The following is a 26,031-nucleotide window of genomic DNA, read 5'->3' as shown; positions in this document are numbered from 1 at the left end:
CAAATTTACATTTTTATTCTATCCATGTATAGAATAAATAGACTCCCTAAATCTGTAGGAGTATATGAAATTGACAATGGAGAAGATATAGAGGGAAACAAAAATAAAGCCAAGGATGGGACCTGGAAAACAACCACATTAAAGAGGCAAAAAGTGTATCCAGAGAAAGACTGAGAAGGAACATTTATCAAGGTAGGATGAGAGCATAAAGTTGAGGAAATCAAAAGAAGGCAGAATCTAAAGAAAAGGGAAATTGATAATATTGTCAAATTCCTAAAGGACCTAAGACATTCCTAAGCTTTGATTGGCAACCACCAACTTCCTATATTTCTAACCTTACTTCCTTTTTTCTGCCCATATTTACCATACTTGAGTTTATATTTCCGTTTCTCATCTCAACGTGCTAAGATAACCATAGTTATTCATCTCTTTAGGATAGTTTGACGTTGGCAATCTTAACCCTACATTATTTACAATACCTGACAAGGATCCGATCAAAGCAGATCCACAGAGAAGAGCTGAGCCCTTCTCCCCAGAAAAACAATTGCATGCCAGTAGGATTGGGGGAGGCAAGGAAGGAGCTGGAGGAGAGCGTATGGTTTCCATAAGAGGAAGTCAGACCTCATCAATCTATGAAAGCTCTTTTGGGAGCATATATGCATATGGACAAAAGCCCATCAATGGTGTCTATTTAGATTTCCAAAAAGCCTTTCACAAAGTTCCACACAAAAGGCCATTTTAAAAATGGAGTTATCCTGGTATGATGGAGACTGGTGCAATGCACAGGGAAGTTGCTTAGAGACAAGAAACAATGGTTTAGGATAGAAGGGCACTTCTTGGAGGAAGAAGCGTGAACACGGGCATTCCCCTATGACTACCTTTGTTTAGTATTTTTATGACTTATTTGCAGGAGGGAAGGCACAATGAAAAGCCCAAGGATATGGGAATAAATTGATGTTAGTATGAGGCTATGTGAGAAGGCAGAAAATATTGAATTGTTCTTTATAGGGGCAAAAATAAAATATTGAACTTAGGGAAAAATAATCTCAAGTATACTTAGTAGTTTCTTTACTCATTCATTCATTACACAGTTATTGAGGATCTACTATGTGGCCAGATATTGTGCTACAAGTTGGAGAGAAAATAATTGAGAAGGGGTTTCTCCCTGCTGTGAGAGAGCTTAAATGGAACAAGAAGATATTCCTGAATCTTGAGAAAAGTAAATTAAAGGTGAATAAAAGGATGTAGCTCACAGAACAGGAAACACATGGAGCTTAGTTTTCTAAGAGTTAAGCTAAGGTTGCAAAATGTAAATATACTCAAAATATTTAGATAATTCCTAAAAGGCACTGATATGCTAGCTCTGTTAAGGGAAGCTAGAATATTTGGGGCTGCATCCATAATATCTCTATACATCAGGACCATTTTTCGTTGCAAGGGACAAAAACCCAATTCAAAACCAACTGAAGGAGAGGAATCAAGATGGCGGCGTAAGCAGACTCGGAACTCACCTCCTCCCGTGGACACAGCCAATTTACAACTACTCGTGGAAAAATTACCCCTGAGACAGAGCTGAAAACTGGATAAGAGGAACTCCTGCAACAACGGACAATCCTAACTGAGGTGGAAGAGGCAGAGACTCCCTTCTGGAGAGGAAAAACGGCGCCTTCACAAGCCGCCAGCTTCACGGCCACCGGGAGCAGCTCACAGGTACGCAGCCCTCCCTGGAGGCGCAGGGTCCTGAGCCGGGGAGCGCCCCCGCTGTGGGCATTTTGTGGACCCAGCACAATCGACACCAGCGGCATAATATCTGACTGTGCCTGCTACTAAAACACTGGGGAGCACCCCCAGAAAACCCGGTTCACAAAGAAACTAAAACTGGCTCTTAAAGGGCCCACGCGCAAACTCACCCATTTCAGGAAGCACCCTAAAATCACCAGAAAGAAAGGTGTACAGTGCTTTGGTGACAAGAGACTCACCTAATAGGCCCTGAGTGCATCTCGGTGAGGGGTGAGACCTCTCCAGGGACTGGGACATTGGCAGCGGCCATTGTTGTGGCCTGGTGTGGGCGTGCTGACACAGACACCATTGGAGTTCTCCCTGAGGCCTGCTAGCCCAGGGTCTGCCCCACCCACTAGAGCACCGATTTAATCCAGCTCAGCCAGGGCAGGCAGCCCACCCTAGAGACTGGCCCCACCCAACAACAAGCCCTCAGGCAACTTGTGGGCCTGCATAGATTGGTGACTGGATTCTCTGCAGCCTGGCAACTGAGCCGACTTGAGCAGGGCAGGGTGGGCACAAGGAGCGGGTGGAGGGTGTGGGGTGGTGGCAGAGTGTGTGGGGCTCCCGCCGTGGAGACTGGGTCTGCTTGGGGAGGTCGGGGCACTCAAATGGGGCAGGACTGTGTTGACTGTGTGTGTGGACCTGTGGGCGGCAGGGCTTCTCAGCCGCAGAAGACTTGTACTTCTCAAAGACCCACATAGGAGGTTTGCTCCACCTTCCAAAACCTGATACAATTGGGTGCTCCTGTGCCTGAGGCCAGCCCCACCCAGCTGCAATCCTCAGAGAGCTGACAAGAGACCTAATAGGCTAGAGGCTTACAGCAATTGTAAGGCCCTGAGCCTAACAACCTGCCACGGTGGGGGCCTACTCACTTAAAAGAAATACTGCAACACAAATGTGGTATTAGAACTTGCAGCCAACTGTGCTGGGGATCCCCACACCTGATAAAGAGACTGAAGGGCCCACAACAACTACAAGCAGCTGAGCATTACAACAGCTGGCCAGGAGCATAACTCAGCCTCCCTGGGCGCCTACAGGGAGAGCAAACAGGCCACAACAGAAGGATACACGTAGCCCACATAGGGGTCACCCCTGGAACTTTGAGAACTGAGGGAAGCACACTGGAAGCCTCCTAAGCCATCAGTTACATAAAGTCACCTATCCAAGAGCAGGAGACGTAGCTGACCTACCTAATACGTAGACACAAGCACAGGGAAAGAGGCAGAATGAAGAGGCAAAAGAATACATTCCAAGTAAGGGAACAGGACAAAACCCCAGAAAAGGAACTAAGTGAAACAGAAATGAGCAACCTACCTGACAGAGAGTTCAAACTAAGAGTGTTAAGGATGCTCACTGATCTGGGGAGAAGAATAGATGAACTCAGTGAGAATGTCAACAAAGAAATGGAAGATATAAAAAAGAACCAATCAGAAATGAAGAATACAATACTGGAAATGAAAAAGTCATTAGAGGGACTCAAAAGCAGAGTAGAGGATACAGAAGAACGGATCTGTGAGCTGGATGAAAGACTAGAAGAAATTACCCGAGGTGAACAGGTAAAAGAGAAAAGAATTAAAAAGACTGAGGACAGTCTAAGGGACCTCTGGGACAACATCAAGCGCACTAACATCCGTGTTATAGGTGTCCCGGAAGGAGAAGAGCGAGACAAGGGGGCAGAGAATCTATTTCAAGAAATAATAGATGAAAACTTCCCTAACCTAAGGAAGGAAACAGACATCCAGGTACAGGAAGCACAGAGAGCCCCAAACAAGATAAACCCAAAGAGGCCCACACCAAGACACATCATAATCAAAATGTCCAGAATTAAAGATAAAGAGAGAATCCTAAAAGCTGCAAGAGAATGTCAAGTTACTTACTAAGGAAACCCCATAAGGCTATCAGCTGACTTCTCTGCAGAAACCTTACAGGCTAGAAGAGAATGGCACGATATATTTAAAGTGCTAAAAGGAAAAAACTTACAGCCAAGAATACTCTACCCAGCAAGGTTATCATTCAAAATGGAAGGAGAGATCAAAATTTTCCCAGATAAGCAAACATTAAAGGAGTTTGTCACCAAGAAACCAGTGCTACAAGAAATGTTAAAGGGACTGATTTAAGGGGAAAAGAAAAGAAAAGACCACAAATAGGAAAAATTATCTATTTCCATGAATAGAACGTAATGGATAGAAATGCACAACAAAGAGGTTAGATATGATATCAAAAACATGAGGGAGGAGGGGAGTTAAAGAGTACAGCTTTCAGACAAAGAGTACAGTTCAGACAGAGGTCAAACTAAAGTGACCATCAATTCTGTATAGAAGAAGAAAGGAACAGAGAAGGACTACTAAAACACTGAGGAAAAAAAAAAAAAGTTAAAAAATGGCAGTAAGTACATACTTATCAATAGCTACTTTAAACGTCAATGGACTAAATGCTCCAATTAAAAGGCATAGGGTGACTGACTGGATAAAAAAACAAGACCCATATATATGCTGCATACAAGAGACACACTTCAGACCTAAAGACACTCACAAACTGAAAGTGAAGGGATGGAAAAAGATACTCCACGCAAATGGCAATGAAAAGAAAGCTGGGGTAGCAGTACTCATATCAGACAAAATAGACTTTAAAACAAAAACTGTAAAAAGAGACAAAGAAGGGCATTACATAATGATCAAGGGAACAATCCAACAAGAGGATATAACACTTGTAAATATCTACGCACCCAATGTAGGTGCACCTAAATATATAAAGCAATTATTAACAGACATAAAAACAGAAATAGACAGTAACACAATAATAGTAGGGGACTTTAACACTCCACTTACACCAACGGATAGATCATCCAAACAGAAGATCAATAAGGAAACATTGGCCTTAAACAACACACTACAACAGATGTACCTAGTAGATATATACAGAGCATTCCATCCAAAAATCGAAGAATACACGTTCTTTTCAAAGGCACATGGAACATTCTCCAGGATTGATCACATATTAGGCCACAAAACAAGTCTCCATAAATTTAAGAAGATTGAAATAATACCAAGCATCTTTTCTGACCACAATGGTATGAAACTAGAAATCAACTATAGGAAGAAAATCAGAAAAGCCACAAATACGTGGAGATTAAACAAAATGCTACTGAACAACGACTGGGTTAACGAAGAAATCAAAGAAGAAATCAAAAAATACCTGGAGACAAATGAAAATGAAAATACGACATGCCAGAATTTATGGGATACAGCAAAAGCAGTTCTAAGAGGGAAGTTTATAGCGATACAGGCCTATCTCAACAAACAAGAAAAATCTCAAATAAACAATCTAACAATGCACCTGAAGGAACTGGAAAAAGAAGAACAAACAAAGCCCAAAATCAGTAGAAGAAGGGAAATCATAAAAATCAGAGCAGAAATAAATGAAATAGAGACCAAAAGAACAATAGAAAAAATTAATAAAACCAAGAGCTGGTTCTTTGAAAAGATCAACAAAATTGACAAACCTTTAGCTAGACTCACCAAGAAAAAAAGAGAAGGCACAAATAAGTAAAATCAGAAATGAAAGAGGAGAGGTTACAACAGACACCTCAGAAATACAAAAGATTATAAGAGAATACTATGAAAAGCTATATGCCAACCAATTCGACAATCTGGAAGAAATGGATAAATTCTTAGAATCATACAACCTTCCAAAACTAGATCAAGAAGAAGTAGAGAATTTGAATAGACCAATCACCAGTAAGGAGATCGAAACAGTAATCACAAACCTCCCCAAAAATAAAAGTCCAGGACCAGACGGCTTCCCTGGTGAATTCTACCAAACATTCAAAGAAGACTTAATACCCATCCTTCTCAAACTCTTCCAAAAAATTGAGGAGGGGGGGAAGCTCCCTAACTCATTCTACGAAGTTGATATTACCCTGATACCAAAACCAGACAAGGACAACACAAAAAAAGAAAATTACAGGCCAATATCACTGATGAACATCGATGCAAAAATCCTCAATAAAATACTAGCAAATCGCATACAACAATACGTTAAAAAGATTATACACCATGATCAAGTGGGATTTATTCCAGGGATGCAGGGATGGTTTAACATTCGCAAATCAATCAACGTAATACACCACATTAATAAAATGAAGAATAAAAATCACATGATCATCTCAATAGATGCAGAGAAAGCATTTGACAAGATACAGCATCCATTTATGATAAAAACTCTGAATAAAATGGGTACAGAAGGAAAGTACCTCAACATAATAAAGACCATATATGAGAAACCCACAGCTAATATCATCCTCAATGGTGAAAAACTGAAAGCCATCCCTCTAAGAACAGGAACCAGACAAGGATGCCCACTGTCACCACTCCTATTTAACATAGTACTGGAAGTCCTAGCCAGAGCAATCAGGCAAGAGAAAGAAATAAAAGGGATCCAAATTGGAAAGGAAGAAGTGAAACTGTCACTATTTGCAGATGACATGATTTTATATATAGAAAACCCCAAAGAATCCACCAGAAAACTTTTAGAAGTAATAAACGAGTATGGTAAAGTTGCAGGATACAAAATCAACATACAAAAATCAGTTGCATTTCTGTACACTAACAACGAAGTAGCAGAAAGAGAAATTAAGAATACCATCCCATTTACAATTGCAACAAAAAGAATAAAATACCTAGGAATAAACTTAACCAAAGAGGTGAAAGATCTGTACACAGAAAACTATAAAACATTTCTGAAAGAAATTGAAGAAGACACAAAGAAATGGAAAGATATTCCGTGCTCTTGGACTGGAAGAATTAACATAGTTAAGATGTCCATACTTCCTAAAGCCATCTATAGATTCAATGCAATCCCTATCAAAGTTCCAACAACATTTTTCACAGAAATAGAACAAAGAATCCTAAAATTTATATGGAACAACAAAAGACCTCGAATAGCTAAAGGAATCCTAAGAAAAAAGAACAAAGCTGGAGGTATCACACTCCCTGATTTCAAAATATACTACAAAGCTGTAGTAACCAAAACAGCATGGTACTGGCACAAAAACAGACACACAGATCAATGGAATAGAATCGAAAGCCCAGAAATAAACCCACACATCTATGGACAGCTAATCTTTGACAAAGGAGCCAAGCACATGCAATGGGGAAAAGAAAGTCTCTTCAACAAATGGTGTTGGGAAAACTGGATAGCCATATGCAAAAAAATGAAAGTAGACCCTTACCTTACACCCTATACAAAAATTAACTCCAAATGGATTAAAGACTTGAATGTAAGGCCTGAAACTGTGAAAGTTCTAGAAGAAAACATAGGCAGTACACTCTTCGACATCAGTCTTAGCAACATCTTCTCAAACACCACGTCTGACCGGGCAAGAGAAACAATAGAAAAAATAAACAAATGGGACTACATCAAACTAAAAAGCTTCTGCACAGCAAAGGAAACCATCAACAAAACGAAAAGACAACCTAACAATTGAGAGAAGATATTTGCAAACCATACTTCTGATAAGGGCTTAATCTCCAAAATATATAAAGAACTCATGCATCTTACCAACAAAAAAACTACCAACCCAATTAAAAATGGGCAAAAGACCTGAACAGACATTTCTCCAAAGAAGATATACAGATGGCCAACAGACACATGAAAAGATGTTCAAAATCATTAACTATCAGGGAAATGCAAATCAAAACTACAATGAGATATCACCTGACGCCCGTCAGAATGGCTATAATTAACAAGACAGGAAACAACATGTGTTGGAGAGGATGTGGAGAGAAGGGAACTCTCATACACTGCTGGTGGGAGTGCAAACTGGTACAGCCACTATGGAAAACAGTATGGAGATTCCTCAAAAAATCAAGGATAGAACTACCATATGATCCAGCTATTCCACTGCTGGGTATTTATCCAAAGAACTTGAAAACACCAATTTGTAAAGGTACATGCACCCCTGTGTTCATTGCAGCGTTATTCACAATAGCCAAGACTTGGAAGCAACCTAAGTGCCCATCAAGGGACGAATGGATAAAGAAGCTGTGGTATATGTACACAATGGAATACTACTCAGCCATAAGAAATGATGAAATCCAGCCATTTGTGACATCGTGGATGGACATTGAGGGTATAATGCAAAGTGAAATAAGTCAGAGGGAGAAGGTCAAATACCGTATGATTTCCTTCATTAAGTAGTAGATAATAACAACAATAAACAAACACATAGGGACAGAGATTGGATTGGTGGTTACCAGAGGGGAAGGGAGGATGGAGGAGGGTGAAAGGGATAATTTGGTACATGTGTGTGGTGATGGGTTGTAATTAGTATTTGGGTGGTGAACATGATGTAATCTATGCAGAAATAGAAGTACAATGATGTACACCTGAAATTTTTACAATGTTATAAACCAATGTTACTGCAATAAACAAAAAATTAAAAAAAAAAAACCAACTGAAAAAGAGGTAAGCCTGACTTCAGGCATAGCTGGGTGTGGAGAGGCAGGAGATGTCACGAGAGCTTGGTGTGGCTCCCTCGCTCTCCACCTCTCAGCTCTCTGTTATTCTGTGTTGGTTTCATTCTAAGAGTTTTTTCACAGGGAGTAAAGGCGGCTTACATATGGGTATGGAAGGTGGAAAAAATTCCAGTTTTCTGTGTTGCACAGCACCTGTGACCCTTTTTTTCCCAGCACCCACGTCAATTCCTGAAAAAGGACAGTGAATGGCCCAGCCCTGAACCACTCACTGTGGCCAGAAAGTTGAAGTATCATTACTGGCCAGGCCAGGGACAGCACAGCTGCCAACCTGAAGAGCCAGGGCGAGGGGGAGCAGTCAGCCTCCCAGAACCACACAGACTGAGAATGAGGAGGAAGTCATTTCCTAAGTAGATGGTCGGCAGACAAGAATTAAGAGAGAACAACTATCTGCTTCCTCTCTATAAGTCATCATAGACTGATTATGGTTGGGGGAGGAGGCTCTAAGATAATCCCCCTCTCATTCCTGCCTCCTGCTATTCACACCCCTGTATAATCCCCTCCCTTTCAAGGTGGGGGATTTAGTGACTCACTTCTAAGGAAAAGAATGTGGCAGAAGCATGGAACGTCACTTCTGAGATTCGGTTATAAAAGACTGGGCGTTCCAGGGGCCAGCCCCATGGCCTAGTGGTTGAGTTCAGTGCGCTCCGCTTTGGTGGCCTGGGTTCACAGGTTTGGATCCCAGGCGTGGACCTACACCACTCGTCAGCTATGCTGTGGCAGCATCCCAGATACAAAATAGAGGAAGATTGGCACAGATGTTAGCTCAGGGCCAATCTTCCTCAAACGAAAAAAGAGGAAGATTAGCTCAGGGTGAATCTTCCTTGGCCAAAAAAAAAAAAAAAAGACTGCAGGTTCCATCTTGGATGCCCTCTTTCTAGCTTCTCTTGGATTGTTCACTCTGGGGCAGCCAGCTACCATGCTGTGAGTCAGTCCTATGGAGAGGCCCAGCTAAATGAGCTTGGAAGTGGACTTTCTGAGACTGATAATAACCAGGTGTATGAGCTTGGAAGTGGATCCCCCCCACGCCAGTCTTTAGATGAGACTGCAGACCTGGCTGACAGCTGAACTGCAGCCCCATGAGAGAACTGGAGCCAGAGGCACCCAGCTAAGCTGTCCCCAGATTCCTGACCCACAGAAACTGAGAGATCATACATTTTTATCATTATAAGCCACTAAGCTTTGGGGCAATTTGTTAAACATCAATAAATAACTAATACACTGGGGTTGGTACAATAAGGTAATATTTATGTTCTTATATGCAAATGACCAAAAATAGGTAAATACATACAAGATCAGATAAACAAATCTGTTAAAATATCATATGTGATTCTGTCATGTTTGAATATTTTCTGTGTTGAATGTGAAGAAAATGAACTTTTCCCCCATAGATGAAACTATTGGGTATTATTTTTATCAATAAATAGACTGAATATATAGCAGCTGCATTGTATCTTATTAAATACAAATCTTAAATCAAGATACAGTAATTACAGCATTCTGTAGCTAGTTAAAGTCTAGACTACATTATTTGGCTGTGTTCTGGACTGTTTCTCTAATTTTTTTGTGGTTCCAATGAGATTTTCAATTGTAATTAGAGGTTAAAAAGAATCATTTTGCCAAGTTTCCTTTGACTCCTTGTTTAAAAGATCTGACACGGATCACCATGAGGGAAAGGTCCGTATGAGGTCAACATGACTTTGTCTTTGAGATCTGTTTACGTCTTCGTGTTGGTAGTTACCTAAGTACCTCTCCCTGATGAAAAGTCTAAAAAAATCTCAAGGGAAAAAGAAAGAGGACTGAGTCCAATATCAAAAGGATGTTTATTAAAGCCAATTTTCTTTAGCAGCAGCCTTGCAATAAAATAAAAGATATTTTTAAATGTATAAATTCATAAGCCTGGGTATAAACCTAGACTGATGTAGTTCCATAAAAATTATCAAGTTGTAACCTCTAAAAGCTAAGTAGGTAATAGAACTGTTGATTAACCTCAACTGAAGTGCTTATACCTGCTACTATATTCAGAAGTTAATAGCTACCCGGGGGCATTTTTAACTTACATGTGACATTGAGTAGGGTTTTCCTCTGATGATCGCCCTCGTATTTCAGAAAATTCTAATTAGCAACTAATTACCATTGCACCCTGTTGAAGGAAGTAAATTATATTAAAAATTTAAAAGTTAATACCTTAGAGACAGGCACCTCCACGCCCTAAGGATTCCTGGTATAGGAGGGAACGTTTATCAATCCTGACTGACTCTATTCATGAAAGACCCACCCTAAACTGTTCGGGGAAGAATTGAGAACAAGAGAGTGCTCCAGAGGGATAAGTTTGGGAGGGTCGGGGTGGAGGGGGTCCAGATGGGGACGCGTGTGTGTAACCTGATAATTGCTTCGCGCCATAGCAATTCGCGCCATAAAATGTAACTGTTTAAATGTTTTAAATTAGCCAATCATGTAAGACCGCGCCAACCTTTTCCCACTTTATGCTTCCGAATCCTATGAAAGAGCTTGCCCTTTAAGGTTCGGGGTCGACTCCTCTGTCTCCTGCGAGAGATACGTGTCGGCCCGGAGCTCCGCTTAATAAACCTCTTACCTCTTGCGTTTGCATCAAGCTCGGTCTTCTGTGTCTGTGGGTCCGCGCCTTCCCGAGACTGGAGTTGGGGTTCCCTTTTTGGGATCCTACACTGTCATCACACAACCCTCATGTTGCTGCTGTAACTTTATTTCTTCAAATAAGACAGAGGGAGGCTCCAACAAGTTCTGAAGCTGCTTTTGATAATTATATAGCACAGAGAACAACACTACCTTTGCTATTATTTCTGTAAGATATAACTGTCTCCAGACAACCAGTGCGCTCAATGTAGAGCCAAAACAATGTTGGTCTGCTTGTGTATTTGGGAGACCAGTGTCTCACAGTGAGCCTGTGTTATGTTTCCCACCGTCTCATAGGGAAGGTTATATGTCTCCAGGTTTTCTTGCAAGGCACTGGAAGCAGGGCCCTTTACTTGGGATTCATTGGAATTCAATGAATACTTAGAATTCATTACTCATTACCAGTTAACTCATTTTATGGTGCAAATTTCTTCATCCTAACCAATTCTCACTCACATGCATAGAAAATTCCATGTTTTAACATATAGTATTACATTTGGTTGAGTTTTTTTTTTTCTTTTCCTTCCTTATATAACTTTCAACTACTGTAGAGGACTGTTTTGAAACTATTTAATTGTTGTTGTTGTTCAGTCCTCTGTAGATTAATGAGGAAAGTTGTATGAATATACACATAGTAATGCAAACATACTCCCTTATTGCCTAGGTGCTAGGTAATGCCCAAAGTTATTGAGCCCAAGGAACTGAAGTCGTGTTTGTGATGATGGATGCTTTGCAGAGAGCCAAGTCTATAGAAGCTGGAGAAGAAACAGAACTGATGGTTCCATCTTCTCTTCCAGAGACAAGAACTTCGACACCCCAGGGCCCTGAGAGGTTTAGATCACCCTGGAGCTGTTGCAAAGCTAATCTGGTGCCATTATGTGGAAATGGAGGGATTCTGTGCACCACCACCCTGATTTCACATTGGAAAGCCAAGGGTTTTTTATTCCAACTCCAGACAATTCCACAGAGAAGTGGTTATTATGTATGATTATTTGCCTACTTAAACTACAAAAGTTTTCTATATATAATAGCAAAGAAAGAAACCATAAAGGAAAGACTGATAGATTTTGCTACAAAAAAGGGAAAACATTTCCAAGTAAAAAAAAAAAATACAGTAAATAAAACTAAAAGGCAAATGAAAATAATGGAAGGTATTGGCAAAATGTATGACAAAGGATTAGGGCTAATGTTTTTAATACACAGTTCTTTTTAATCTCTATAAATACAATTAAGTTTCTTTTTCTTTTCCTTTTCTGGGGCTAGTGTCTAGAGGCATTCAAAATGGTCCAGCACTTGACATACTGTTGTAGGCTATCTTACAATACAGCTTCCAGCAATGCCAGGCTGTCCTGAGCCCCTGGTATTAGAATTGTCTATCTTTATACCAAGAAGGGAGGGACAACACCAGAATCCACATGTCGCGTGTGCCCAGGTCAGCTTCAAGGAGTTCATGCCGTGAGACTTAAAGTTCTTATGAGATTGTCTAAAACAAAAAAACATATCATCTGGGCCTGTGGTGCCTCCATGGTTGCTAAATGTGTCTGTGACAAGATCAAGTATGCTTTTCTAAAGGAGGAACAGAAAATCATTGTGAAAGTGTCGATGGCACAAGCACAGTCAGAAAGCTAGATTTAAAAATGGAGATTTTTTTGAATAATAAAAATAAAATCAAAAGCCTTCTAAAAATTTAAGTTTCTTCTGTTCCTACATCATGGGAAAATGGATGGGCATATTTTCACCAAATTGGGAGATATATTTGGGGTGACCTGACTTAAAATATAGCCTATGTGTTGTACAAGAGGTCCATTTGGGAGGACCCTGGGGAAAACCAAGGGAGTTGGGCAGTGCTGCGTTAGAGCAGTTGGACCTGAGGCTCAAAGCAAGGCCCTTGGGAGTGTCCATTGGGTCAGACATACTAGCTGAAGTATCAATGGTATTAACACTGGCTAAAGCATAGAGTGTTGTGAGGACTCAATGAGATCATCCATGTAAAGTGCTGAACTCAATGCCTGGCGCATTCACTCACTGATTCATTTACTCAGTAAATTTTTATTGAGTGACTGCTGTATGTCAGATGCTCTGTTGGGTGCTAGGGATACAGCAGTGATCAAAACAGACAGCCATCTCCACCCTCTTGGGGCTTACTTTCTGCTTAGGTTCCTTTTTTTCTAAATTATCCAATTTGCTGGCATGTAATTGTTCATAGCAGTCTCTGATAATCCTGTGTATTTCTGTGATATCAGTTGTAATGCCTCCTTTTTAGTTTAAATTTTACCTATTTGAGTCTTGTCTCTTTTCTTGGTTAGTCTAGCTAAAGGTCTGTCTATTTTATCTTTTCAAAAAACAAACTCGTATTTTTGGTGATCTTTTCTATTGTCTTTCTAGGCTCTATTTCATTTATTTATGCTCTAATCTTTATTATTTCTTTCCTTCTGCTAACCTTTGGGTTCGTTTGTTCTCCTTTTTCTAGTTTTTATAGCTTCTTGAGGCATAAAGCTAGGTTGTTTGAGATTTCTTTTTTCTTAGTGTAGCCATTTGTCACTTTATACTTCCCTCTTAGAACTATTTTTGCTGCATCCCATACGTTTTTGTATGTTGTGTTTCCATTTTCTTTGACTCAAGGTATTTTTTGATATCTTCTTTAAACTATTGATCATTCAGAAGTATGTTGTGTAATTTCCACATATTTGTGAATTTTCCAGTTTTCCTCCTGTTACTGTTTTCTCGTTTCACACCTTTGTGTTTGGAAAAGATAGCTGGGATGATTTCAGTTTTTTAAAATTTGTTAAGATTTGTTTTGTGGCCCAACATTCTGTCTATCCTGGAGAATCATCCATGTGTAAGGAAGGAAAAGAAAAATGTGTATTGTGCTGCTCTTGGATGGGATGTTCTAGACAAGACTTGTCGTTCCTTTTGGTCAATAGTGTTTTTTCACTTCTGCTGTGTCCTCATTGATTTTCTGTCTCAATGATCTATCCATTGTTGATAGTGGGGGAATGAAGTCCCCTCCTACTATTTTATTACTCTCGATTTCTCCTCTCATTTCTGTTAATTTTTACTTTATATAGTTAGGTGCTCCAATGTTGAGTGCAGTATATTTACAGTTTTTATGTCCTCTTGATGAACTGCCCCTGTATCAATATATAGTGACCTCTTGTCTCTGGTGAACAGATTTTGACTGAAAGATTATTTTGTCTGACATAAGTATAGCCACTCCTGCTCTCTTTTGGTTACCATTTGCATGTTATTTAGTTCAATTCCTTCATTATTACTCTATGTATGTCCTAAAAGCTAAAATCAGTCTTTTGTATGTAGCACAATGTTATATCTTGTTTATTTTGTCTGTTCAGCCTTCCTGTGTCTTTGATTGGAGAATTTAATCCATTTACCATTAAAGTAGTTATTGGCGGGTTAGGACTTACTATTGCCCTTTTGTGTGTGTGTGTGTGTCTGTGTGTGTGTGTGTGTGTGAAGATCAGCCCTGAGTTGACACCTGCTGCCAATCCTCCTCTTTTTTACTGAGGAAGATTGGCCCTGGGCTAACATCCATGCCATCTTCCTCTACTTTATGTGGGATGTCTGCCACAGCATGGCTTGATGAGCAGCGTGTAGGTCCACGCCCAGGATCTGAACCTGCTAACCCCGGGCCACCAGAAGCAGAGTACACGAACTTAACCACTACACCACCAGGCCAGCTCCACTATTGCTCTTTTTGGATTTTCTGGTGGTTTTGTAGTTTCCTTCTTCCTCTCGCTGTCGTCTCTTGTGATTTGTTGTTTTTTTGTAGTTCTATGATTTGATTATTTTCTCATTATCTATTGTGTATCTACTAGAGAATTTTTCTTTGTGGTTTCCATGAGGCTTATGTAAAATATCTCCTACCTATAGAAGTGCAACTTAAAGTGATAACAACTTGACTTTAATTGCATACAAATCTGTACACTTTTATTTCTCCCCTCATTCACATTTTATGCTATTGATGTCACATTTTACATATTATTATATTGTGTATCCACTAACAAATTACTGTAGCTATAGTTATTTTAATATTTTTGCTTTTAACATTCATACCATAGTTAAAAGTGTTATGCACCATCATTACAGTGTTGGAATATTCTCAATTTAACTATATGTTACCTTTACCAGTTAGATTTATACTTTCATATGCTTTCATGTTGTTACTTAGTGTTTTTTCATTCAACTTGAAGAACTCCCTTGAGAATGTCTTGTAAGGCAGGCCTTGTATTGATGAATCCCCTCAGCTTTTGTTGGTCTGGGAATGTCTTCATCTTATCTTCATTTCCGAAGGACAGCTTTACTGAATAAGGTGTTCTTGATTTGCAGTGCTTTTCTTTCAGCACTTGGGATAGGTCACCCCACTCCCTCCTGGCCTGCAAGGTTTCTGCTGGGAAAACTACAACCCCTTTAAATGTGATGAGTCACTTCTCTCTTGCTGATTTCAAAATTCTCTTTTTGTTTTTGACTTATGACGATTTGATTATAATGTGTCTTGGGGTAATATTCATCATATTGAACTTGGTGGGGTCCTTTGAGCTTCAAGAACCTGAATATCTGCATCCCTCCCAAGATTTAGGAACTTTTCAGTCATTATTTCTTTAAATAAGCTTTCTGCCCATCTCGCTCTCTCTCTTCTCCCTCTGGGACTTCCTAGTATGCGTATTCCTTCCCATGGTGGTGTCCCATAGATCTCATACACTTTTTCACTCTTTTTCATTATTTTTTCTTTTTGATCGCCTAACTGGATGATTTCAAATGATGTTTTTGAGTTTGCTTATTTTTTCTTCTGCATGATAAAATCTGTTGTTGAAGCTCTCTCGAATTTTTGGTGTTGTCATTATACTAGGATTTCTGTTTGATTCTTGTTTATGATTTCTATTTCTCTATTAATCACCTCATTTTGTTCATTCATTATTCTCCTGCATTTGTTTAGTTGTCTGTCTGTGTTCTCTTGCATCTTATTCAGCTTCTTTAAGATGACTATTTTGAATTTTTTGTCAGGCAGTTTGTAGATCTCCATTTCTTTGAGTTAGGTTACTGGAACTTTGTTACTTTTGATGGTGTCATGTTTTCCTGATTCTTTATGATCTGTGTAGCTCTGTACTGTTGTTAGTACATGTGAAGAAGGAAATACTTCTTCAAGCCTTACAGACTGGGTTCCACTGGTAAAAATCCTTCTCCTGTCAGGTCCGAGGTCTGAAGGGTTTGCCTCCAAGGTCACAGTCAAGCCTACTGGAGATGGGTCACGTGGTTGTGGCTGGGTCCACAGTGGTGTCCATGATTTGTAGGCCTGTTACTAGGGGCTTGGGCAAGCTGAATCCTGTCTGGCCCCTCAGTGGATAGGACTGCATCCAGGACCTTGGTCAATAGGGCTGGCTGGGACAAAGGTCCACTTCAGGGTTCACATTTGAGTCTGCAGAAGGTGGACCTGTTTCCAGGTGTGTGGATGGTTAAATGGTAAATCTCTTGTCAGATTCCTGGGATGGCCCCACCAGGACACTAGGTGGATCCCTGGGTGGCAGGACTAGCCCAGTGCCACAGCTTAGAGGTGTTCTAAATAAGTCACAGGGCTCCTTCAGATCTGCAGCCAGATTGAGGTCTGCAGGTCCTCCTTAGAAGGCACAGATGGGGTGCCTCTTACCAGGTCCCTGGGTGGGCATGTCTGCTCCCTCACTGCTGCTGAGAGGGGCTGGAGCCACGTTACAGGACTGCTTCAGAACCCATGGTTGGACCTAGGTTAGTGGACCTGCCTCCAGGGGCACAGATGGGCGTGTCTCCCAGCAGGTCCCTGGACAGGCATAACTGCTACTGGAGTGTGGCTTGGATGGATGGGAGCCAGGTTACAGGGCTGATTCAAGATCCACTTTTGGAATGATGTCCGTGGGCCATCCTCTGGGGACATGGATGTGTGTGTCTCCCACTGGGTCTCTGTAGAAACTTGTCTGCTCCTGGAACATGGCTGAGAGAAGCTGTAGCTTGGTCATAGGCCACTTCAGGGTCCACAGCAAGGACCAAGGCAGACAGGCCTGTTACCTAAGACACAGAGAGGCGTAACTCCCTCTGGGTCTCTTGGTGGTTGGTGCTGATGGCAGGACCAAAGCCAAATGGGGCTGTAGCCAATTCAACAAGGAAACGAGGCTTTTAGCATGGCTGCAGCCAGGGATATGGTCAGCAAGCCTGAGACCTGGCTGTGGGGTTGCCTTCTCAAAGAAAAGTCCCTCCCCGGTCTTGGGCTCCACCAGTGTTTCACAGCTGCCTACTTGGATCTCGAAGCTCCCAAAAAGGCACTTTTGTCCGTAGATGGCTGCCAAATTATTGTTCCTATGGGGAGACAAGAGGAGGAAACGTCCTATCCACTGTCTTGCTGTCATCCCCATAGGTATGATCCTTTCGGTTACTGTGAGGATTACATAAAACATCTTATAGTGATAACAATCTATTCTAAATGGATAACAACTTAACTTCAATTGCATACAAAAACATTACTCCCTTACATTTCCACCCCACACTTTATGTTATCACTTTCAAAATTACATATTTTTATATTTTGTATCTATTAACATAGTTTTATTGTTATAGTTACCCTCTGTGCTTTTACCTTTTAAATGGTATACAAGAATTTTAAGTGATTTTTGTTACCGTTATCACAGGATTCTGTATTTGTCTATATGTTAACCCTACCAGAGAGCTTTCTATTTTCATGTTTTCATTTTGCTTTCTAGTGTCCTTGTGTTTCAAGATGAAGGACTCTTTTACAATTCTCGTAAGGCAGTTCTGTTGGTGATGCTCTTCCTCAGGTTTGTTTATCTGGGGAGGTCTTTATCAAGCCTTCATTTTTGAAGGACAGTTCTGCTTGATATAGTATGCTTGGTTGGCAGGGTTTTTAAAATCTGACTGCACTTTGAATATATCATCCCACTCCCCTCTGGCAGGCCTGTAATGCTCCTGCTGAGAAATTGCAGATAGTTTTATAGGTCTTCGCTTGTATCTGATAGGTCCCTTTCATGCTGCTTTCAAGATTCTCTCTTGTCTTGGACCTTTGTCAGTTTGACTATAACGTGTTTAGCTGGAGCCTTTTAAGCTTCTTGAATTTGGATGTTCATTTCCTTCTTCAGATTTGGGAAGATTTCAGCCATTATTTCTGCAAAGAAGCTCTCTTCCCCTTTCTCTCTCTTTTCTCTTTCTGGGACTCCCATATGTGTATTGATCTGATTGATGAAGTTGCAAAAATCCCTTATGCTTTCTTCATTTTTCTTTATTTTTTGTTCCTGTGACTCAAGGATTTCAAATGACTTATCTTCAAGTTCACTGATTATTTCTTCTGCTTGATGAACTCTGGTGTCCAACCACACTTGTGAATTGTCCAACTCAGTTATTATATTGTTCAACACAAGAATTTTTTGAGGTCATTTTTATATTTCTTTACTTGTTGGATATTCTGATTTTGTTCATGAATCATTTTCTTGATTTAATTTGTGTCTTTCTATGTTCTGATGTAGCATGTTGCACTTCTTTAAGGCAATTATTTTGAATTTTTTGTCAGGCAATTCATAGATCCCTGTTTCTTTAGGATCAGTTTCTGGAGATTTATTTTATTACTTTAATTGGGCTTTTTCCTGCAGCCAAACCTGGACACAGTTCACAAGCAGAAGCCTTGTGCTCTCTTTAACAGTTGGGGACAAAGGAGGGAATGTGGAATTGTAGGGTTTCCACTTCAGCTGTCTGTCTGTGCTGGCCCTTCATCCTTGGCAGGTTCCTAGGTGTGATTTATGGTCTCTGAGAGAGGGTGGGACAGAGCTTCAGGAGTGGGTTCTGGAGCCAGACTGCCTGCCAGACTTCCAAATCCTGGCCCCACCCATTAGAGCATTGTGACCATGCATAAACTCACTCATCATCTAGGAACCTTGCAAATAATTGTGCTACTTCAAAGAGGAAACAGTACTACTTGGCAGATGGTAATCCTTTCTGATTCATTCATTCAAAGCTATTCACTCATTGAACAAGCAACATGAGGATAAAGAGATGTCTCCATAGGACGTGCTGTGACAAGCTCACAGTCACTGGAGCCACAGACACAGACATGTAGACTCCAGAGGGTGTGAAAAGATTATAGGAGAAACACAAATAATGAGGAAGGAGAGGCAGGGTGGTGGATGAGAGGCAGGAGGTAACTCAACTGCAGATGGGACATTTGGGCTGAGGTCAGTAGGATGGTAGGATTGCTACAGTTAGAGATGAGGAGAGAGCCCCACTGTGCAGATGAAGACAGGAAGGCAGGGCATGTTAGAAGAAGAGAAGGGATCTAATATGGTGGCCATGTAGTGGCCTTAGATGATCAGGGGCAGGGAGTGGGCACAAAGCAACAAGGCCAGATCGGCCCCTCTGTAAGAGGACCCATAAACTAAGGATAAAATTTGGGCTTTTATCCCGTAGGCAACAGGATACCATGTGATCAGGTGGTCATTTGGGAAGTTTCCTCTGGAGGACTTGAGCAGTTCCAGCTGGGGGCAGGTCACTGTTACAACACACAGTGGGAAAGCCACAGTCTTTATGATAACAACAAAACCAGCTGTAACCACGTGAGATTTCTTATTGTACAAGAAACTTCAAAACCCAAGGATCCCAGGATATGTTACAGTCCCTGCTAACATTTGTCCTGCTTAGCACCCTCTACACTGTGTCTGAGTCGGTCCTCACACCAGTGCTGTGAGGTGGGGACAATCAGCTCCTGCTTAGAGCACGAGGTCACACAGCTAGGATATGGGACAGTTAGGATTTGAGCACTAGTCTGGGGAGGTCCTGAGCCGGCCTGCCTCGCCGTCTTCTCATAAGAAAGGGTGCTGTCCCTTCACAGGAAAGTGTTCCACAGCTGCAACTACTTCACATTCTACAACGTGATGCTGGGCCTGGGGGCCTGCCTCTCCAGGCTGCTCATCAGCTGCATCGAGGGCACATGGCTGACTGCCCTCGTAGACAAGGCCATCATGCAGAATGGCTATGAGGGAGGAGACATGGGTAAGTGGCCCATCCCAACTGGCCACACGTCTGGGGAGGGCTGGTCTTGCACCTTTGTAGAAGCTGCCTGGAGGTCAGGTATCAGCAGTTCACAGTTCACACTCTTCACTTGTGCTCAGAGCTTATCTTCCCGTGGAGGCTATAAAGCTGAGTGGGAAAAACATTCAACCCAGTGGTTAGAAGGGAGTTTAAGTCTACTAAGTAACCAGCACTTTTGACAGACCTTTGAAGTGTAATGGAGGGCAGAGAGAGGTAGCGGGATTCGAGCTGAACAATTAGAAGTTTAATTTATGGATGCGTGGCTTAGACATTTTTGAGAAAGAATGCCTCTTAGATTTAATGGTGTCAGTTGGAAACTTATTTAGTCAAGAAAAATGGTCTGTTCAGTTGAAATACTTCAAAATCAGCCATTTCTGTGCAGCAAAGGTAGTTTTTCTACTTCGGGCCCACGTCTATTCATGCAGTCATCCATTTGTCATGTGACTGATGCCTTCTCTCTATTAGCCACAGCAGCTCCCAGCCCCTTTGAGATTCAAATTCCTCACAAGATGGATGGACTAGAATGTGATCTCTATGAACCCTTCCAGCTTTTTGTACCTCATTTTCTAGATTCTCAGCAAAGACACAGGCACCATTTAGGAACAAATTTAGGAACAAAAGCCTGGGCCAGCCTGTGACCTACTGCCTGGCTTGACTTGCCTTCGGGATTTTGGGGGCTCTATGTGGACCATTATCACACCAACCCATGCTCATCAGCTTTTCTCGCATCCTGATTGCAGGCCACAGGCTGTCAAATACTGGGGCCTAAATCAGTCAGCAGGTAATGCCTGCTGTTTGAATCCACACTGGGGTTGAACTCCAGGACACAAGTACGCTGACTTCCCTGGTATCCCTGAGATGCTTCAGGTTCCCCCTCCCCTGCCCCCTTTCTCCACACTCCACGCCCTGGGAGCCCTTCTACCTGGGAGATCAGGAGGCTTAGCCCCCTGTCAGCCTGGCCATGGGACCCCTGAAGTCTTGTGTCCTTGCCCTTCCAAATAGGCCCTTCTCTTTTTCCTGGAAATGAACTCTACCTCTGCTAGCTGAGTCCTCCATCCCCCATTTCTTGGAGTCTCTGTCCATATTCCAGGCTGCAGGCCTGCTGCCCTCCAAGATGGGGCTCAGTTTTGCCTAATCTGCCCTGTTGCTCACCAGAAGCTCTCTAGGTCGCCAACTCCTGCCCCCTCAAGGCTCTATACTGTCTCCTCCCACCCCTTCCACTCCTATTCCTCTGCTCTGACTTCTCCTTGGAAGCCCATAGCCATGTCTTATCTGTGGACATTCAGTGCCAGTCAGGACTCAGCTCATTTCTGTCCCTAACACTGTAGATACCCAGCTCTGTGGGACAACCTCAGATCCCTCCAGCCATCTTCATGTCCCCGGGAGTCCTGGTCCAGCTCCTTCTTTCACATGTCACACCACCCAGAAAGCTTTTCCAACAGCCTCTGAGAAGAAAAGAGACAAGCTGCCCCTTCCCCTGATCCATCTACTCTGATTCTATCTTAGGTTCCTGCCTCTCAGCTAGGTCCAGGATGAGGTGGCTCCTGCTGCAGACTTTGATCCGTAACCCTAGACTGGTGATCCTCAGAAAATCAAAACCAGGCCATGGTTCCTGTGAATTTACCCAGATTCTGCAGACATGGTTCAAGAGTTGACACTGTCCTCCAGCATCTGCTCCAAGGCCACTCCAGGATGTCTGCCCCCTAGAGAAGATGCAGACTACCCAGAAGTTGTCCCCTGCAGTGTGATAGGACGGCACAACCACTGTCCATGCAGATGGCATACAGCACTGACTACTCGGGGCTGGCCACGAGCTGAGCTCAGCTGGGCTGAGTGATCAAGTCTTAGGTCTATTTCACTCCCTCGGCAAAAAGATCAGTACTAGTGAAGAGTTCTGTTGATCAAACTTTGCCCAATGATTTCCACCATTCACGGGTAGGAGCAGCCTCAGGGAGTTGCATGTTAAGAAGCACTTAGTTTGACTACATGGCAGAACTTTGTTTTACTGAAGAAGGTGATAAATTATCTACATCAGGGCCTTTTAACTGTGTGGCTCTATTTTTCTCTGGAAGAAGTATGGCCTCAACCCAACAAGATTCCCATTGCTTCCTCCTTTCTATGTCTTATAGTGCATGGGATAGAACGTAATTTATGATCCCATCCTCCAATCTGGTAGGGCAAGCAGGAATACACTGAGCTCTCTCTCCCTTGGCCATTGGGATGATGAAAGGATCAGAAGTGACCTGGCCTTGGTCACGTGGAAGACACACAGATTCTCTCTGACAGGGTGGAGTCACCTAGGAAATCCACCTGTCTGAGGAGGCAGAGATGGGGTGGATAGGCATTCTATGTGGGGGACAAGAAGAGCAGAGGTGTGGGAGGAGGAAAGCCCTGGGCATGTTTGAGGAGGGTGATCCATCTGGTGTGTTGAGTTTAAGAGTGTTGGAGGCTGGTTAGGCCATTCTGAGGAGGCCAGAATGCCAGGCTGGGAGGCCCAGGGCTTACCCAAATTCTTCACATTTCAAGCATAAGTTCTGTGATGTCCTGAGACCTGTTCAAAGTCTGACCATTCAAAGTCACTCACAAAGCTTGCGCAAGAGCTATGAGGACCCACCAACACGATGAGGGAAGTCCTGTCCACCTCGTGAGTCCCACAGCCACTGAAATTCAGTAATCATTAGTGAGCACCTATTGTAAACTCAGTCGTGTTGCTAGGTGTGTTTTCCTCTTTTAACTTAATCCGCACAACTAAGCTTTGTCATTCTGCTTTCAGAAACTGAGGAAACTGGGACTCAGAGTGTTGGGATCCCCACACCACCAATTTCTAGTTGTGTGACATCCGCCAAACTACTTTGCCTTTCTGTGCTCCTTTTACCGTATATATAAATAGGGAGTGATACCTACCACATCCAAAGTTCTTCTGAGGACAAAACGAGTTTATGCATTCAAACACTGTCAATCTAGTATGTGACATGTCCTACACTCCCCATAAATATCAGTTATTGTTTTTTGTAATGTGACACTTTGTGGTGATCTGATGACTGTCTTCGCACCTCTCACTGTTCTCCCAGATCCATGAAGAAAGAGGCCTTCTCCAGTTTTACTCACCATTACCAAGTACGTGCCTGTAACGTGGTAAGATCTTGGAATGAGTAAAAGAACAAGGCTATGATGAATGAGTCTTTCAGCCATGAATTCAATACTGAAATCACTACTGGCATCACGGACAAGTGGGAACGAGAAGAAGATCAGGAACACGGGGTTCTGGTCTGAGCTCTGCCACTAGCACAAATCTCAGTTTCCCTGAATGAGAGCTAGTGCTGCCATCACAGTCAGTGCTCCTCACTTGCATCCAGCCAGTGCTTACTGAGCACGTGCTACGTGCATTTGCCATTCCAGGGACACAGGACACCTAAGGAGATGAGGTCCTGCTGCAGCACGTGGCACAGGCCTCTCTCGCAGCTCCTGCTGTGATGGTCTCTCAGTCTCTTCCCTGGACTGCTTGTGAGTTCCTCAAGGGAAGCAATCAGGTCTCTCTCATTCATGATGGCATTATGTATTGATAAAAGGTACAATCCATCAAGATGATGTCACAATTTTAAACACACATATCTAACAGCAGAGCTCCCAAAACATATGAAGCAAAATCGACAGAATTGAAAGGAGAAATAGACGGTTCTCCAACAATAATGGAGATTTCAATACTCCACTTTCAAAAAAGGATATTACAACCAGACAGAAAATCACTAAGGAAATAAAGAACTTGAACAACACCATAATCAATTAGACTTAACCTTCCACCCAAAACAGCAGAATATGTATTCTTCTCAAGTGCATATGGAACATTCCCCAGGATAGACCATATTTTAGGCCCCCAAACAAGTCTTAGCAAATTTTTAAAACATTGAAATCAAATAAAATATAATTTCTAATCACAGTGGAGTGAAATTAGAAATCAAGAACAGGAAGAAAACTGGAAAAAATCATAAATACATAAAAATTAAACAATACAGCATTAACACCCAGTGGATGAAAGTTGAAAATATGAGGGACACTAGAAAACACCTTGAATAAAATGAAAATGAAAATACAACCTACCAAACTCATGGGATGCAGAAAAAGAAACGCTCACTGGGAAATTTATAGTTGTAAATGCCTACATTAGAAGAAGAAAGATCTCAAAACCATAACCTAACTTTACACCTTGAAGAGTAGAAAACGAAGAGTAAACCAACCCTGAAACCAGCAAAAAGAGGCTTATAATAAATATAAGAGCAGAGGTGAAATAAAGAACAGGAAAACAAGAGGGAAAATCAGTCAAATCAAAAGTGTTTTCTAGGAAAAAAGCAATAAAATTGGCAAACTTTTAGCTAGACTAACCAGCAAAAAAGAAAATGGATAAAATTATTATAACCAGAAATGAAAGTTGGATATTACTACCGACTCTATGGGAATAAAAATGATTATAAGATTGTACAGTCTTCTTTGCCAACGAAGAAGCCCTCCCAGCCCTGCGTGAGGGGGTGAACTCTGCTTTTCCTAAGGACTCGGTAATGGTCTCCCCCGGGAAGCTGCCTTGCAAGTACTGCTGATTCTCCTGAGGACCTACACCCACCAGCCCCATTTGCTACTAGACCTAGTAGCCTCAATTCCCAGCATGTCCCAGAGACTGAAGTGTAAAATATGACCCATGAGGAGTTGTGCTACGTTCCAAAATAGCTGCATCCTTTCCCCAGTGTATATAGAAACAAATCTAGGAAAACTGTGTGCAAATGGCTATTAAGGGGTTTGGATAATGGCGGAAGGAACATAAAGTTGGATCCGGTCTAATTTATTGATATGGGCCCACTAAGCAGAGATTCTCTACTCTTTGCTGTGTCTTGAGAGGGCACAAAGAGTTCCAGCAGTGTCATTGGTTGCCGGGAATACACTAAGTGAGGCTGACCTTCCTTGGTCTCCTATAGAAGAAGGTATCCAAGGCTTAGGTGATTGGAACGTTAGAGTGTATTTATCATGTAAGACATGCCTACCCACCCCAACAGGGTCCAGAGGACGCACTTGCACTACTACTGTGGAAATAAATTCATGAGGGCAGCCCCAGAGTCCGTGAAGAGCTCTGTGGCCACTCTCCTCTTTAGGGCAGACATTACAGTGGAACTGCTGCCAGTGACCTGGGATCTTGATATGCAGTGAGGACACCTGGATCCCGGGGCAGCAGAGACCAAGCAGAGGCACTGAATCTCAAGAGACAAGGTGGTTATGGTTTCTGTAATGGATAGTGGAGTCAAGGCAATAATGAGAATCCATTTGACTCACAGAAACCTATGGTGGTAGCTAGTTGATCCGAGTGTCTGTAGAGGGAAAGAGAAGGCAGTCGATGAAATTCTTGATCTGTGTAAGAATAGTTCTAGATCAAGTGAACAGAAGTCTAACTTGAATCACTGAAACAGTCATGGCCCTTCAATCATTTCCCACCCCTGAGCCACTTGACAGATACAGGAGCCCTGGTGTGAAGGGGAGGCTGATTCCCTTGAGTAAGGATCTAGATATACTATTTAAAATTAAAACGGTTAATCTTTTCCCAACCTTCCCCCAAAGGATGTACAGCCTTTTGTGATGGTGACCATACATTAGGGAAAAGGAAATAATCAGAATTATAGGGATTATTGAATACAGGTTCTGAAGTGACACACTAATTCCAGGAGACCCAAAACATCACTGTGCTCCATGAATCAGAGTAGGGCTTATAGGATCAGGTGATCAATGTAGGTTAGCCCAGATCTGTCTCATAGTGGCTCCAGTGGGTCCCTGAACCCATCCTATAGCTTTTCCCCCAGTCCCAGAATGCTTAGTGGTAATTGACATACTCAGCAAATGGCAGAATCATGAGACTGGTTCCCTGACCGGTGGAGTGAGGGCAATTACGGTAGGGAAGGCCAAATGGAACCCACTAGAACTGCCTCTACTTAGGAGAATAGTAAAATAAGAG

At 42.1% G+C, this 26,031-nt stretch overlaps 1 protein-coding gene and 2 pseudogenes across 22 annotated transcripts in view; 1 reads left to right on the top strand and 2 right to left on the bottom strand.

Moving 5' to 3' along the window:
* LOC147911260 (methyl-CpG-binding domain protein 3-like 1) overlaps window positions 1-26,029 on the bottom strand; it is a 49,871-nt pseudogene extending 23,842 nt beyond the window's left edge. Inside the window, exon 1 of the transcript XR_015551320.1 lies at window positions 25,359-26,029. The product of XR_015551320.1 is annotated as a methyl-CpG-binding domain protein 3-like 1 (transcript). The remainder of the gene's footprint in view (window positions 1-25,358) is intronic.
* The window catches only part of LOC147911259 (ral guanine nucleotide dissociation stimulator-like), a 56,505-nt gene that overhangs the window by 12,854 nt on the left and 17,620 nt on the right, over window positions 1-26,031 (bottom strand). For 4 of the 21 annotated variants that reach the window (XM_087428212.1, XM_087428211.1, XR_015551269.1 and 1 more), the window contains one exon: window positions 10,912-10,997. The exons of 6 other annotated variants lie outside the window; for them this stretch is intronic. In XM_087428212.1, the coding sequence (XP_087284338.1) occupies window positions 10,912-10,997 (86 nt within the window). Of the gene's footprint in view, window positions 1-10,119; window positions 25,394-26,031 lie in introns of those variants that run through there. 11 more of the 21 variants (XR_015551267.1, XR_015551275.1, XM_087428222.1 and 8 more) reach the window with 7 other exon arrangements.
* Window positions 12,252-12,627, top strand: LOC147911261 (large ribosomal subunit protein eL34 pseudogene; annotated as a pseudogene).

The sequence above is a fragment of the Ceratotherium simum genome, unplaced genomic scaffold (genome assembly GCF_057802395.1).
Source record: "Ceratotherium simum simum isolate JZ-2026a unplaced genomic scaffold, ASM5780239v1 HiC_scaffold_44, whole genome shotgun sequence".
Taxonomy (NCBI): domain Eukaryota; kingdom Metazoa; phylum Chordata; class Mammalia; order Perissodactyla; family Rhinocerotidae; genus Ceratotherium; species Ceratotherium simum.
The sequence above is the reverse complement of the archived record's forward strand: the minus strand, read 5'-3'. Positions and strand labels throughout refer to the sequence as shown.